This window comes from Sipha flava, unplaced genomic scaffold (genome assembly GCF_003268045.1).
Source record: "Sipha flava isolate LNK unplaced genomic scaffold, YSA_version1 64_pilon_pilon, whole genome shotgun sequence".
Classification (NCBI taxonomy): domain Eukaryota; kingdom Metazoa; phylum Arthropoda; class Insecta; order Hemiptera; family Aphididae; genus Sipha; species Sipha flava.
This window is the reverse complement of record NW_020273604.1, coordinates 1456724-1474471: the sequence shown is the minus strand read 5'-3', so window position 1 is coordinate 1474471 and position 17748 is coordinate 1456724. Positions and strand designations below refer to the sequence as shown.

The following is a 17748-nucleotide window of genomic DNA, read 5'->3' as shown; positions in this document are numbered from 1 at the left end:
GAGAGTCTACGAAGAGTACAAAACGCTTTTCAAAAAGTTTATTCCCGTGGACCTTCAGCTTTATCACGGCATTCGATTATCATGAACTCGATGTTGAGGTTTTATTTCTGCTTACTCGCTGGCTGGCAAATTATTTGTTCGCTTTATAAATTCACGACGTGAAACAATTAATTATTAAAGTTACCGAGAGTATATATGTACTGTTTGCGTTGTCGGTTAGGACCTGTTAAGTTTGCCCGATACGTATAATAGTGTTGTGAGAATTGAAAAATATTTCTCATCGTTTTCTCGGGACCAACGAGCAAACGGTGAGAGGGAAAACAAGATACAAAATTGCGATGGGAGGGGAGTGGAAAGAATTGTGGTAAACGGAGGCGTGCACTAGAGTAGAATTGAAAGCAAGTTTTGTGTCGGCCGCCGGGGTCAACAAATGGAAAAACTTTTTTGAAACCAAATTAACGGCACGGAACGGTGGAAAAAAAAATATAACCATATATTATATATTCAAATTTCATCACAACCACGGAGAATTGCAGTTTCAGTTTATAAGTCTTCGGCTGCCGAGGTATTTTCGTTGTACTTATTCAATATAAGCCTATCGTCGTTCCCGAAAATCTCATTTATATAATTTGTATATACTCAGCGCAGGTGGATTAGGGAAATAGAGTATTATTTTTGAAAGTCGGGTTAAGATTATGACGCCATAAGAAAATCACATCTTACGGGAAATTATACACGAGAGAGGAGGTGAAAAAATAAATTAATATACTGTCAAATTTAAATTTTTATAGAAGTAAATATTTAAATTTGTCAACTTACGTAATTTACATTTTTTATGCGCCAACGAATATTGTCGACACAGAGCATGAAAAAAAAGTTTTTTCGGTTGTTTTATTAATATTATTTTTTATTTTTTATTTCACTCCAGAGACTACCAATGGACTGATCAAAGTTTGTTGTTTGCATCCCTTCTGACGGTATTGACGATGATGATGATGATAATGATGATGATGATGATGATAATGTTGATACCGGTCTAATTCTTGACCATACTACCGTGAATACTGAGTACACGTACTTCAACCACGTTAGTGTAGGTAGTAACTAAGTTTATCCATATTATAACAGCAAGATCTACCGATGCACGAAAGTAAAATACTATTTATTTAATCCGATGTTGAATAATTTAACACTTTAAAAACACTGTGCAGTGTGATAATCACATGTAAATTAATTATTATGTATTTTTCACGACTTAAGTCAAATTAAATATTAATTAGTATCGTTTATTAAACTTATTCTCACAATTACTGCGTTAGGACTTTAAATTCATTTTTTTTTTTAATTAAATATATACTTATCAATATCTGTGCGATTGATATTTGCGTTATATTTTAGACGAATCAAAGCATTAGATAGATGGATAGATTGTCACAGTAAGATGACTCTAAAAGTTTTATTTAATATGATTTGTTTAATGCACAGATATTTTTCCGCATCTTCCTGCGTTTGTTGGTTAAATGGAAAATTAGAAAAAACCAATTTGCTCATTCTATATTAATATGTTGAATACGAGTAAAGGTATGAAAAAAATCGTAGCTTATTTTAATATGTGTCTTTAATTTTAAATTGTACATTAATCACAATGTGCTAACGATAAAAGTTTTTGAAAAATCGAGACTAATGATAGAGTGAATTCAAAAGTTAATTTTTAACTTTGTTCGTTGTTATTTTTGGTACAATAAATCCGATTTCAAAAAAATATTTTAGATTGTAAATATAATTAAAATCTGATATATGGAATTTAAACCAATACATTGTCAGTAATTATGAAAACAGTTCATTGGATTATTCTAAAAAAATATAATCGTTGAAAGATTATATCATATGAGTTTATCAACTTATGTGAAATTTGTTCATTTATATTATTTCTTTGTTGTAGCATTTATGATTTACAAATACCTACATGAATTAAATGTGTTCATGATAATGTTTTCAACAATAATTTATGATCATTCCCTAGACACATGTAGTTCTCTGAAGGTTTTCATAATAATAACACAAAAAGTTACAAAGTAATAAATGATAATCCATTATCAGTTTGAAAAAAAAACATAATTCAATCGACTAACACCTTATACAGATAAATATTTTAACATGGTTGACCTGAGTAATCCGTTGATCTTAAGGAAAGAAATAAACATTAGCTCGTTAAATGTCTGTATTTCAGAATAATCTTCAGTACTTGAAAAAATAATTGAATTGGTATTCAATCACATTATTGTATAACATTGAATAAAACTGCAAAATTCCTTCAATGAACCTCTTAACAAATGATCATAAAAGACAACAGGGTACTCAATTGTTTTTTTTATTAACTACTTTTAATACGATAAAATACATTTACTTTTTAGAATCAAACTGAAAAATAAATATTGAAGACGTAAACATAAATTCATGAAGGGTAAGTGCTTTGAACACACCATTTATAATGTATATAGATAAACTGTAAAAATATGCTTGAAAACGTGTAAACATAACAATAAAGCATCATTGAAAATAGATTTATTATTCATACTGTATTTGTTCGAAACCCAACAATGCAGATATGTGAATAAAATATAAAAATATGTGTATTAGTGTTAAGACATAGAATAATCGTTTTAGTATTATAAAATATTACTAATTTTAGTAAAAAAAAAAAAATATGTAAAATAAATGCCTATTAAATAAGAAAATTAGAAATCTATTGAAATAACTTACTGAATACAAACTATCGTTAAAAACAAATTCGAGCTTTAGATAAAAGAAATAAAGTGGTCAATTTTTTAATTGAATTGCACCAACGTTTATTGACTGTATTTAATTAAATACTATTACTTAATTAAACATTTAACATACCGATAAAGTATACAATCGTATTGTGTTCATTAGATGTAGATCCGAAGATACAATAAAGAATCTAAATTTAATTGAAAAAAAAACCGAAGTCGGTATATGTATTGTTTTAGAAAGTGCATTGTAAATGGTTTTGTTCAATTCTTTATTTTTCGAAAACGCAATTTGAAAGATGCTGTTTTGTTGTTTTTAAATTGTTTGAAAATATTTTCTGTACTTCGCGCAATGCGCCGTTATTATATGTTTAAAGTAAATCTCACTACGTGTCAGCGTATAAGAAAAATCAAATGTCAAGTACTATTTAACTGTCAACTACAATAACATTATCAAGCAGACGGCATTACCATAGCCGTTGTTGAAATTCTTTCAATAAAATATTATACTTATTTTTTTTTTCGTTTATTGTGTTTACAGTTTGTTTTTAATCATTGAAGAATCTGGAAAGTTACTATGGCGTTCGAATGCGTATGCACTTGTGTTATTTTTTGTAACTTCAATAAGTTGTTGGTACTTCTCTTCGATAGAGTGGAAGTTTAACGCTTAATTATTTAAGGTATTTGGGCAAAGTATACCTTATTAATTTCACTAGTTATTTATTATTAACTTATACATTTATTTATATATGAATACCGTGTATTCATAGGTTGTTCGGACATAATTATACTCGAAAAGATTTTTACATCATTTTGTAAATTATTGTAGTATAATCATAATATATGCTTTTAACATTTAGTTCAATTTTTGTGTTTAAAATTTTAAAACAGTTTTTTGACACGCAAATGTAATTTTTGTTTATTTAACTATTCAATGGTCATTTAGCCAAACACATTATAAGCTAACCAAATTCTTTTAACGAAAAATCCAGTGCGCTAATCCGGCTAATGTTTTGGCCAAGGGTTGGGTTAATTAACAATTTATCCTCGAGTTTGTCATGGACTGTTTGTTAAATTTCGTATTTCAACAACTAACAGTCATTGTAGTCGATTCAAATGTAAAATCCAACCATGAAAGTATCGATTATACGAGTATATTGATAAGATAAATTAAAATTAAAGTATTATCTCGTATACTTGATTGTAGACGTACGTTTTATAATCATGCATTATATTTTTAAATAGTGCATTGGACAATTGTTAAAAGGACAATACTTATACTTCACAGAGTGTAATTGTGTTTGTTTTTTTTTTTTGTGCAAAAAAGTATATCGGTAAGTACAGTCATGCTACAGGCATTTTTTTCATCAGTAAAAACCATCGATTTTACCGAACTCTGTATTCAGTCTAAAACAAGCATTCTATCAATATGGTTTTCATCATATCCCAAATAATTAACACGCAATCGAGGTGCACGAGTGCACAATTCGGTCAACAATTTTTATGCGTTTGGTCGTTAAAAATAAAAATGACATCTTGTTGTTTGATAAACATTTACGTTTCAATAGTGCTTTTTTCAACGTCGAAAACAATTAAAAAAGATTACACATCCCTTTTTGCGCATACTCGACCGCAAATCGTCACTACTATGCCAAGATAAACGTGTGACATGATCATTTAAAGTGAAAAAAACACTCTCCGAACTTCCAAGATTTAAAACCTCTCAGATAAAATGTAGGCAATACGAAAATATATTCATAATAATACGAACTTATAGTAGTGATACTATAGATCGCGTCGAGTAAAACTTGTGAACTACTCGTATTATTAATGAAATGGTTAATGTTATAAATACCGCTTGATCACTGGTATTGATTTTACCTCAAAAGCACTTAGGCACGGCGGTAGAATTGAAATAAACGCTTGCGAAACGCGGTAAATTATAATTTTTTTGATTCCTTATAGATGCCAACCAGTACATTCGCCTCGTTTCACTCGATAACTCTTTACATTTTTCAAATCATAATGAACTTGTTAAGGACCGAAATTTCACAGCGTCAGTGACGACAGAGCATCTTTTATTTACAAATATAAGTTAAGGCACTTGAACACTTTTGCAAACGTATTGAACTTCCTAATTTTTTTCATTTTTTTTTTTTTTTTTTACTAAGGAAATAAAAACCTAGAAGGTTAATCATGAACACAATACCTTTAACTGCGCAACTCCTGAGTTCTCCGATAAAGGAAATCAGGAATTAAAAAAAAAAAATCAGTAGTTAATATACACCATACGATTGGTAGAAACATAGGTTGGTGAACAATTTTATTGAAAAAAAAAAAAAAACAAATTGTCTAAATTATTAATTATCCGTTCTCTGAACAGTGTTTTCTTGAGGTAACAATTTTTGGTTTAATTTAGTAACATATAGTAATACATGACTGAAATTTATCATGTCATGTTTATACACTCTCCATACCGTCCAATTTCTTGGCTAAGCTCGATACAAACTCTTTGAAAATCAGGGGGTCAATGTTCTTACCCAACTGGTACAAAACAAACCAATCACCGATCTGGAACTTCTTATTGATAGTTTCTACTTCGTCTTTTGGAGTTAAACGTGATCTTGATCTCAACAACAGTAAACGGAATTCAGGCACGACCACAACAGCAGTGCGGTATACCAGATGAAGACCACTGAGCGCAGCAACAAACAAGAACCAGAACCACAAGAAAACGTAGATTTTCTCATTCACAATGTTGAGTGGCAACACACATAGACCGTCTAGTTTTTGGATCGAACCAGACGGACCATATTTATGGAATGTACACTTGGTGACTTTGGGGAACACCCGAGCCATGGGGTCTCCTCTTTCTTCGGGTTCCATTTCAGTGAACTTAAGAACGTCTGTGCCGTATGTACTGAACTCACCGTCGAGAAAGTGATCCATGAAGCATATCTGAGCGATGACATTAACAAAATTGAGGAACTCGCACAGGAAGAATCGATTGGCGTAGAAGTTCTGCAAGTGCAGGTTGGTGGAAAAGTAGTCGACGAGCAGTTTTTTGCGGTCGGCCTTGCACTCCTCGCTGATGATCGGACAGTTGAGATCGAGGATGAGCATTTTGACGCGGCCGCCCTCCCACGACTTCCACATGTACCTGGGCAGGTAGAAGAACATGGCCTGAAAGAGGAGCACGAAGCACACCCACTGGTAGTACTTGTGGTACTTGACCTCGTCCTCGCCATCCACGTGGGACCGGACGCCGGGCTGGACCACGTCCTGGCCGACGCGGCCGTTGACGCGGTCGGGTAGCGTGAACGTCGAGTAGATCCAGCAGTACGTGTCCATGATGCTGAGCGGCACATCGTCGACGATGCAATCGATCGGGTCGCCGATGTACTGACGGGCCGTGACCAGAAGCGAGAAGGCGACCAGGATGATGACGGTCGCTTTGTAATGCAGCCGAAAGATGTTGTTGTCGATGCACACGTCGTCGATCTTCAGTAGCCCCTTGACGGAGCCGAAAACATCGAACATGGCGGCGTGGAGATGGAAAAAGACTACGCACAGACGGACAAGCGGTTGAGGGTCTGTTGTGACGGAAAGAAGAATACGGAGTGTACCGATTGCAATAATGTATTTTCGTTATCCGTCTCCTGGAAACAGCGTGTGCACGCGCGAGTATGTGTGTTTATTGTCACGCACACACGCTGGCGGCAGTAGCAGCTACAGTACCGGTGTGGATCGTTCTTTTTTTCTTTTTTTTTTTTTTTTTCAAAGCTAAGAGAGTACGACGACGTTGACTGTCGCGCCGTGACGTTGAACTCGAACACGCGCACGTCGATAAAGATCGGTCGTTTCTCGCTGGGAAAAAATTCGCTGATGAGTACGGGACGGGAAAACGTCGTGATGGACTGCCGATTTTTCGGTGTCGACATCGGCACCGGACAGGGATTTTTGGAAATCCGCGAGGCCACGACGCCCAATCGATCCGTCCACCCAATCGCGTTTCGTTATTGTTGGCCGTATCGCGCGTTACGGCATTGAAAATTGTTCAGTTGTACCATTTCTCCTATAGCGTGCTCCGGCCGTGAAAAGATACTGGAACCGTTATTGCGTTAGGTCGAGTTGTTACGGCGCGAAGTCGTAGCATCGGTTTATCGGAAACCCGTCGAGGTCAATAATTTCACGGGGGTGACATTACAGTGCACAATAACAGCGCGCGGTAATTATATTCACGACGAATCGCGTCTTCGCGCAAGCTGTGTATGCACCCGAAATCATTGGCACGCATATGAGAAGTGCTGGGCACCTCCAGTTTATTTTGGGCCAACGAGTATTCTATGGAGTAGATTGTATAAATATTAATTTTTTTTTTCAACGGTCATGAGTTTATTCCAGATTGACCGTTGGAAATACATTTGTACATCAAAAATAATATCGAGATTACACATAGATCTAGAACAAATGAACATAGCCGTTTTGACGTGGGGATAAATGGACGTCATAAAAAAAAAAAAAAAAAAGTATATATATATATATATATAAATCAGTATATAAAATAAATAAGTTATTAATATTTATTATAGTATGTAAATTTTAATGTCAAAAATATTCATTCAAAAAAACTTCACCATCGCGATTTGAATTAATTAATGACATCTTACATATACACTTGGATGCAATTTGTATACGACTAACATGGTTATAGATATGAATTGTCGTGTCTCGTTTATCACCGTGTTTGGATAAAGTGTGATAATTATTACAAAATGTAAAAACCAATAAGTTATAAATATTGATATAAAAGGTATCTATTGCCAAAACGATAAAATTCGATAAGATTTGATTTTATGATACCATACCATTAGTTATATTATGAACATAAAATATCAATGGTTTTATAACATATATATATATATATTTTTTTTTTGCCGTCCATTTGTCCCTATTCGATAGATTGAGAAAATTAATGATTCTAAAGAACTTCATCGCACTCGAATTGTATGTGCCACACGATGTTGTGTTCAAATAATAAAAAAATAAGTTTTTCCTAATTGGTTTTATATTATTAAAGAATGTGTATCCGATGTGCGAGCGAACGAGTGATTGGAAGTTAGTAAATTTTATATTTCTTAGGCGTAGGATTTTAACCGTTGAGTGACTAATTTTAGCATCCCCAAGTTTAAGTCAGAACTCATGACTTCATCGTAAATACGACAAAACCATATCGCGATTATGACCTGTAAGAAAGGTATGAATGAACTCGTAACATTATCGGTTGATTATAAGACAACGGTATCCATGAAAAATGATGCACGGTGCAATCTAGAAAAAGGCGTTGTCATGGCTTACACGCACCGGGTAAATGCGCGTAACGATTACGCCAGATTGGGGGGCCGAAATTAGTATACAAACGAAATCAAGTGGAGTATTATTTTTTGTACTCGAAGAGGATTCGTTTTCTTATTTTTGTTTATAATTATTCGTCAATAAACATAAATTTCCACCGTCTTCGCTATGCGAATTTCGCGTGCGACAATCTAACACCTCGCGATTAAAAATGAATTGCGACCGAAGTGTTAACTCTATACATTATTTTCTCTTTTTTTGAATCCAGTCGCGCGAACATCATTCGGTCGGATTAACTTTGCGTTTTAATTTTACTTGGAATATATTAACCAAGTTAAAAATTCATTAACGCACAACGCTTAGTATGGTAAACTGTAATGTAAAACAGCGATATCTCGGCGAAACTTAATTCACCCGAAAATATTTCATAAACTCGGATAAACCATAATATCATTATAATATGGATTATGGATGTTGATTTCGATCCAAGACCGTTCGACGTGGTCTTTAAATCACACACGGTTACGATTTGTTCTTAAAATTATAATCACGTACGAAAAAAAAAACGGCTTATCGAAAACAGTATTATTGACACTGATTTATACAAACATTTTGATTTGGTTTGAATTATTCTTAAATTCTATTTCAGATGTGTTATTTTCGTAAAAATATTGTTTAAGTTAGCTCGCGCCTGAATTGAAATGTATGTAATTTTCGCCATTTTTATAAAAAAATTATTTATTATATATATATATATATATATAATCCGAAAGAACCTGACATATCTGTAACAATATTTTTTTAGTTGTCGTTTTTATGTGATAAAACAATTATTTGACTTGTATTTGCTTTCAATTTCTTGTAATCATTAAACGAGGACGACACGACGTGTAGAGTCTTGTAATCTTATGTCTTCACATTATGCAAGTTCGTTTCACTTGTTTTGAAACAAAGTACATTTTCTGGAATACAACGCATATAAGTCATAAGTCGAACGTGAGTTCGAGCGAAATATTCTGTGTTCAATTGAAAAATTGATATTATCAACAAAAATAAAAAAACCGAAAACCTCTTGTTATTTGTTATGTTTAATAATAATAAGGGAAAAATATTCCGGAGCTGTGAGCTGTGACTGCCAATTATTGTAAGGTATATCCGTCATACAAACGGTTTAAATCGTCTCACAACAAGAAACCATTACATCACTCCAACAGAAACCAAATTCCTAAAAATATCTTCAAAAGCTCAAAATCTCCATCAAACAAGGTCCAAGAAGTTTATGTTTCACCTCGGCATAAATCGTTTCAAATATGATACCACGATTCATTTCTAATTTAAATTATGTAATTGCTCTACTAATATACATCATGTTCCATAGTTTATAATAATTCACCAAATATTTAACAATTAAATAATTATAATTCATTATATTATAATTACATGTTATTGTGCTAACAATCTAATCTCACAATAAGTTATTATGTAATAATGTCCACCTAATTGTGCATTTAACTTAACTGTCGAGCTTTTATAGTCTTTTACTGAAATTTATATAAATAAAAATTAAATAAATAAATAAAAAGAAAAACGTTGCTACAAGGAAGAATAAGTAACACTATACGTAAATTGTAGCTCTATATGTGATATTACTTTTGGACCTATGGACCCGAAAACGTTGTTAACAAAATATTATTTCTTACGAAAAGTCCAGTATTGATCATCGAATTTCTGTGCCGTTTTTGTGAAATAATTATACATCCGGTACAAATAAATTACTATTGTAGTGCAAATTATTGATTAGGTACGATGTATCATGTAGTTATTCGATTTGACGATGTCCACTATACAATAGACGTTGAGATTTCATATTTTTTATGTCCCATAGTGTCATTGAGTCAATTCAATCGGAACCGGCGTCGTATGCTCAATACGTATTGAAAACATTTACTCATAAATTAATTTTATGAATAATATTATTACAGACGTTTAAAACGTCGTACGATACGGACCGTATTGTTGATATATTTCCACTGGGGGTAAAATTTTCGATGAATTATCGTTGCTTTTAAACGTGTAACGACAACGGTCGTTTGACCGCTTTTTTTGTGCCTTTGGATGACAAAATGATTTTTATGTTAGATCGACCACAGAGTACGTAAATTCATAACAATTGTAACCGAGCGAAAACATCTTAGTCGTCCAATCAATTTAATGCGAAGTAAGCACGTCATATGCTAATCCACTAATGTCAACGGCAGAACCAGAAGATTACATAAAAAAAAAAAAAAACACCCTTGTGGATTAGCCGTGTTGAGTAATTTCAACTAATTAAACAGCGACTGATTCTTATGACAACTAAGATAATAATTTTAATTATAACGCGTTAAAAACCTTGATAAATTCAAGTTGGTAATAATAATAATACACGAATACCTATATAATTTTTTTTTGTAATAATTTATGATCTCACCCCCTTTGAACCCGTGATATATACAAAGAAGATATTCATTACTCCTGATTAAAATACTAAAATATGGTGGGGGTTAATTATTTCTATAAATTATTTTTTGATTGCTTGTCAGTGCTGGATTTGTTAAGGGAAATGAAATCTATTTCAAGTGATGATTAACACTACCGAGCTTCCATTACAAATACATTTTTTTTACATTTAATTACATTACAAAGGAGGAAAGAAATAATAAAAAAAACTTTGGATTTGAGTTTTTCGACAACTACATATTTCTACTACGTTCCAAATCGGCCATAGTTTTATTTCTTTCGGTAGCGATTAAATCGTTCTGGTGATAATACTTTAATATTGTTATTTTTCAAAGCTATGTTTAGCTAATTTTGAATGGATCACCCACTTCAAAGTTTACGCTGTGGCCTTACCGTATTTGGTGTTCCGTTTACATAGTCGGAAACAGAGAAACAATAGTTTCCATTGTTATTGTTCGTACAAGGAAGGCAATTTGGAATAGGGATATTTTGGTTAGATTCAAATTTTCAAGGATGTATTCGTGTCCTTTTAAGTCAAACTGAGACAAAGTTTTCAACTATTATGTAGTTTACTAATTGTTTAATTTGTTTTACTAGCGTAATTCAGTCATTCAACCAACCGTTCAATTGAACATTTCAAACTATTTACTAGGAATGTTATTTGAATCGTTGAAAAATAACATACGAGTACATTCATCGGCTCGTTGGCACGAGAACGTGCGCATTACAATAAAACACAATGTTAACAATGTATTTCAGTTGTATACTCGCAAATATATATATATATATATATCTAATTCTGACTGACTATATTTTATGTACTACCAACAAAAAGTGAGGGGTTTGTATTTTTTTTTATACGGCCAATGTTCTTTTTTGTTAACTATTTTTGCTAGATTATAATAGACTCTACGAGTACATTAGAATTGTAGACAACAAATAAAATAGTAAATCAATAAATGTTAAATAAAGGTATAGAATTAAAAAAAAAAAAATAAAGAATGTTCAATACTAGCTGAATAATTATATTGAATAGTCAATAATAATTCATTAAACATTCGTTCGTTATCAAAAAATTATAGATTTGACTGATACATCAAAACATAGTAAGTATAGAATAAAATTATTATTCAGAGCAATCAAACCACACACATATATTACAGTTGAATTAATATAACCAGTATTATTTAAAAATTAAATTAAATAATTTTCCGATAGAACACTAAAATACTATTGTGTGTAAAGCGAGATGATATTATTTTTTGTTTTTTTAATTAGAGCGTTACTTTCAGCAAAAGAAAAACGACTAAGACATACGTATCTTCTGCCGTTTGTCTGTCTTATAAACGAATAAATAGCAAAGTCGAGGAACTCAAGGATGACATTCGGTGGGACTAAGAAAAAAAAAAAAAGTCGATAAAATGTTCAAAATGCGTCATCAGAAAAATGGTACGCCCAAATAAAAAAAATGTCACGTGCGAATACAATGAGGCCTTCCATTTCATGTGTATTGTAGTTGACCATTATCTACATATCATTAAATCTTTGTTAAAAAATGATTAAAAAAAAAAGAACCATTTTGGCTAATCTTATTAGTAGTTCCATAGATTAGTTTTCCGACAAACCTAGGGGAATCAATTTTATATGTTTTACAGATACATTGACACGGCCTTCACCTACCGTCAGTTATGGTGCAAGTAAATTTTTTTTGTACACGAATCATTAATTATTAGTCATATGTTTACTAAATAATTAACACGCTTACGCAATCGACATTAAATTACAAAAACATTATCAGGAACAGATAAAAAAAAAAAATTGATTTCTTTTGAATTATTAATCAAAACACTGAAACTTAAATATTAAATCCTTCGAATTAAGAAAAAGAAATATAGTTAAATAAATTATTTTGAATTTATATATATGACAACACTTGTGGGTTGTTGCAAGATTTCCTTTAGGTTAAATTCATTATGAACATTAAAATGAAAATATACATATATTGAATTATTAAGAGTTACTATTGTACTACCAATGTGGTGTTAATATGATATGCTATGGCAGGGTTGTATGTGTGATGTGCGATTCGCGAGTGTTAGGAAAAGAAGAATATGTTAATAATAATTTAAATAAATTATTTATTCTAATTAAAAATATATCAACGTGTAAATATTAAAGATTGAATTTGACAGGAACAACTCGACCAGTATTATTATTATTATTATTATTACTAAGAATTGTAACGAGTATAAATATATTTTTGTAATAATATATCATAATAAATAACCAGGAGAATAAATAAAAAAAAATAAAAAAATGCTTTTAAAAAATTATTTATGAACAAGTATAGTATAAGTCATTGAATTAAAAATCTTATTATATGTTTACATGATGTGAAAATGCTCTCGTTGAATACGTGCTTGCAAGTTGTTTTCATTCGACACTATTGAATTGATAAAATATCATTCTATTGAAACATGACAGTATGATAATTTATCTTTGAAATATCAAAGTATCATGAGGCTTTTTTGACTTTTGTTTAACACCGATACAAAAATAAAATGTGTGTTACACGAAACTTTTAGTATGGATTTAAAAAGAATAAAAAAACACCATTACAAAACCAATTTTATACTACTCCTTTTGACATTAAAGTACACTTTGAGTATTTCTGAGATCTGCTTTTTATTCATAACACATCGATTAGCGACAAGTTCATAATTTTGTAAAATTATTTTATTCAAACGTCTTTTTGATGGTTAGATACGTATCCTTTACAGAGAGTTCTATCACTGGACGGTTTCCTTCTTTTGATATTTTTCAAGCGTTTGTACATTATTTTATCATATTATCATATTTTACAACAGCATATGCTGTTAATCATCTTAACAAAGAAAAAAAAGACGATACGTGTTCATTGAATACGAATTGAAACTTAATCGAAATCTACTTGATATGGAAATCGTGGTTATTAGAAATTACCCTTGATGTGGTTTTTTTTATCGTTTAATATGATTTTCTTACGTACACAGCGTTTTAGAAAACGACATCCTGTTGTAAACAATTCATGGTGCACTGTTAATAGTTACATCATTAATTCCATGATTTTCATACGATACAGTAATCTACCTATTCTGAAATGTATCGTAGTGGAAGATTAAATCAATGACCAGAGCAATTATTTCAATACCACACAGAATTATCCACCGTCTTAAACAGCATTCATCTTCTCCCAGATAACTAGTTTCGTAATTTTTCTAATAACTAATTAATATTAATAATCTAAAATCATCATCTTCGGACTTGAACCAGCGACGATTGAAAAATCTGCCACGAGATAGTATTTAAAACAATGGGATTTATTTTTGGTAATAGGTGTACTTCCAGTTGCGTGCGTGTTAACCAAATAGTTTTAACGTTTATCGGTAATTTTTTTTTTTTCAATGAAAAAATTGATGGTATGATCATTCGAAGAACATTTATGCACTGCACATTTTGAGTTTATTGAAAATCATGGTCATATTGCGTTGTGTACATTCAAAACACATTTATTATTCAAAACTTCGGAAAGCGTTTTGATAATCTCAATACGCCCGTGTACATTATTCAAATGTGTACTGCATAAGTCACGATTACACGAATCGATAGTAATAATTTACAGTATTTAACTTACTGTTGTGCAATTGTATTTGTGAGATGCTGATAAAACTATGATGTACGGGCACCCCATATAGAGCCTTTGGACGGTAAAGAAATATGCGCGTGACGTGGTGATTTTCACAAACCCGAAATTAGTCGTAGTAAAAGCTCAAAAAAACAAATACACAATATTGATGCGCGTATAATCAGGTCAACGAAAAGTTTTTTCTTTCTTTTCTATCGCCTCGTGCGCCGTCTGATTTCAAACGGGTATTTTTTTTCCCGCTCGAAGAGCACTAATCGTCTTGGCAGAACTATGGATCTAAGATGTCGTGGGTGTAAAAGTTGCGGTCAACTTACCCGACTGGTAGTATAAACCTACTCATAAATTCTCAGTTAATTCCAGTTGTAACTCACGCTGTCCAACGGTCGTTTAGTTTTATTTCTTGTTTTTAATCCAACGGTTTCCGTACACATCAATTTGTACATTTAAATGTAATTATTATTTTTTATATAAAATCACAGTCCATATTTATGCATCGTTGCGCGCTATAAGCCCAAGTGCTAAAGCTGGACGACGTACCCGCGATGTTCAATTTGTCTGCAACAAAAGTATACGTCGGTGGTACTCAAACACTGCCGAAGGTTTATGAATTGTTACCGATGCGCTTGGACAATAATAGTCGATTGCGCAGGGTTTTGAAACGTAAAAATATAAAAAAAAAAAAATGTAGGGAAAGGTTCGGATTTCCAGGCAAGTTTAAGTCCCCCTCGCACCCGTCCACGGTCGAGCTAGCGTGGTGCGTGTCCGGCTGTGACATTTTTTTTCCACCACTCTAAAGGACGGGTCCAGTTTTATAGTAATTTACTCCACGCCATTACAGCCGCCGATACGCACGCACACGCATACACATACACACACACGCACGCACATATTCCATACCGATGCCGAATAGCAGTCCACACACTCGCGCACGTGGCAGGGCGGCAGATTTAACGAGTGGCACAACGCGGAGACCGGAATCCCTCTTGTCCGCCAAAAAGTTCTCCGCTGCAATGATATACGACGTTAGTTGTTGGATATACGCTGCGGGTAATTTACAGCTCCGAACCGGGCGGCGGTACTCTTCTTCTTCTTTGCCGCGCACAGCTCGCACTGCGACCGTCGGTGCAGTTTACCACAGCCGTGGTTTTGACGTTTTCACGCAGTTCAACTTTTCGCAACTCCATTAAATCAGTGTCCCTCCACTTTGTCCGAGAATTTTACGCAAAACCCACCCGGCATCACTGGTTCGTGCTCTCGGCTCTTCGACCCGCGCTCTCCCACAGCCAACAACCCCGAACCGCGGGCAACCGTTTTGCATTGTCGTCGTCGTCGTCGCACGATTCAACGTGTGCGGCACGGCGGAAGGGTCGTACGGGTGGCGGAAAGCTTTCGTTCGGCCAACTGCAATAAAAAACGCTGACGCCTAACTGCGCGCATTACTAATACGTGCGCAAAACACCGGTCTGTACGCGTGTGATAAACGCGACGACCGCGACTTTGCTCCTCTGGTGCACACACGGCGGGTACGAACCGACTCGTTTGTTTCCGTCACGGTCGTGTTGGGTCGCGCGCGCCAAAAAGTCGAGAAACTCTGATTTTGTTTCAGCAACGTTACTCGTCCGAGGCGTTACCGAATTCTAATCCGCGATCGAACAACCGTTCGCTCGTACGAGATTCCGTTGCTGTTTGATAAGTGCGTCGGCGTGACGGTGTACGACAGTGGCGTGCCGAATATTGGTCTAAATGAAGCCCAGGCATCAAGTTAAAAAGGGGTGGGTGGTTGTTGGACAATAGTTTTTAAATCACATAATTATCGTATATATTTAGGTAGAGAAATATTGATATATGAATTCCGAATAAGATGAATTTAAATATGGGTGGATGGGTGGTAATCTAGACTTTGTAATTGGCATCAAAAATTTTTTCATCTCGGCACGCCACTGGTGTACGACACTGTCCTACGCGCATTTCGCAACGTCCAACGTTCACGAACAACACCGGTAAACTTCACGTCACAGCGCGTAGACGTTTAGAACGTTTTTTTCAGATCGAGGAATAAATATAAATAATGTAAATAAATATGTGTAATATTTTTTTTCGAAACACGTTTCGTTCACCGTGTAAAGTTTTTTCGCTGTAGCTAACAAGGAAAATATTATGGTTTTCTACACGACGATTCGGCTCGTGCAAACGAAACGATTCGCAGCGAACAAACAAACGCGTTTCTCAAATATCGTTACAATTCCGCGATGCTCATGTTGCGTTGGTTATAGTAAAACAAATACTACGCTAATCAATCGTAACGTTACCGGAACGAAACGTCTTACAGCTTTGTTCAGCCGTTTTTTCTGGATGGATAGGAAATAGTACGGTCATACGTAACAGACACTTTATGTGCACCATTCAATTTCAGTCCACCAAACGGTTTCGTATTTCCTTATATCATTATGTCAATAATGCATGCAGTGTAACGCATCATAATTGGCTGAGCTTTTGTCGATTTGCCCAAGGGGATTTTGAACTCAACAACAGTACCTCAATGATAATCTGATCAATTAAATAACGGCTTACTATCAAAACTGGAACCTTCATGACGGCACTATTATGATTAATTCATTTAAGTTAACGACGTCTGTCAAATACCAACCGACGCGGACTTACCGGCACACGCTGTGAGCATTAAAAATGTGTTTTTACTGTTATCGTAAACAACAGATATTTTTCAATGATTTGATATTTTTACATGAGTATAACGTTTAATATTTTCCTCTACGCCGGGGTTTTAATTAAATTCGATTGTGTTCAATTGTATTGGTCTGACGCTACTGCATCATTTATTTGATTCCACCGATGAAATCATTTCCATAAAAAAAAAAATGCTCATCGGAAATAAACAATTTTAACGATTTAAATTAATCCCGAACAATTTCCACGTTATTATACCGAGAGTATTTTTTCTTAAATGTGTTTTAGTACGAACATACAACAAATTATGTATGTCATATATATGCATATAAAAGTTCCAGAATTAAAAAACATAACTTTACGTTTAAACAATTCCACAATAATACGCCGCCACCAATTAAGAATAAATTATTTGTACGGTTATGAATTTAATTACTGATATGCACTCGAAATATCAGATAATGCAGATACACGAAGTTATTTGCTCCGAAAATACAAATAGTTTCTAATAGATTCCAATGGACGCGTCTGGCATAAGTTATTGTTAAAATATTTAGTACCTAATACATTTATTCGTAAAAACGGTCGTATTTGTAAGAGTAGAATCGAGAAACCCAATAGTTTTATCGATCCTTACTCTTTATTTAACATATATGCGGTTTTTTAGTATGATCTGTATACATACCTAACCATCTACTTAGGAACGTAGACATTTCTTTAATTAGTTAATTCTGTACATTTTAATTGTATGCG

General features: G+C 33.5%; 2 protein-coding genes across 2 annotated transcripts in view; both read right to left on the bottom strand.

The window, feature by feature from the left end:
- LOC112691520 (inactive tyrosine-protein kinase 7-like) overlaps positions 1-17748 on the bottom strand; it is a gene marked incomplete at its 5' end in the record, with an annotated part of 284123 nt that overhangs the window by 79469 nt on the left and 186906 nt on the right.
- LOC112691519 (innexin inx2-like) lies at positions 5232-6311 on the bottom strand. Its single transcript, XM_025565786.1, has one exon. The coding sequence runs from the start codon at positions 6309-6311 to the stop codon at positions 5232-5234; it is 1080 nt and encodes a 359-aa protein (XP_025421571.1).

What these genes read in the sequence shown, in the direction of transcription:
- LOC112691519 (XM_025565786.1), bottom strand. Translation starts at nt 6,311, where the DNA reads ATGTTCGATGTTTTCGGCTCCGTCAAGGGGCTACTGAAGATCGACGAC.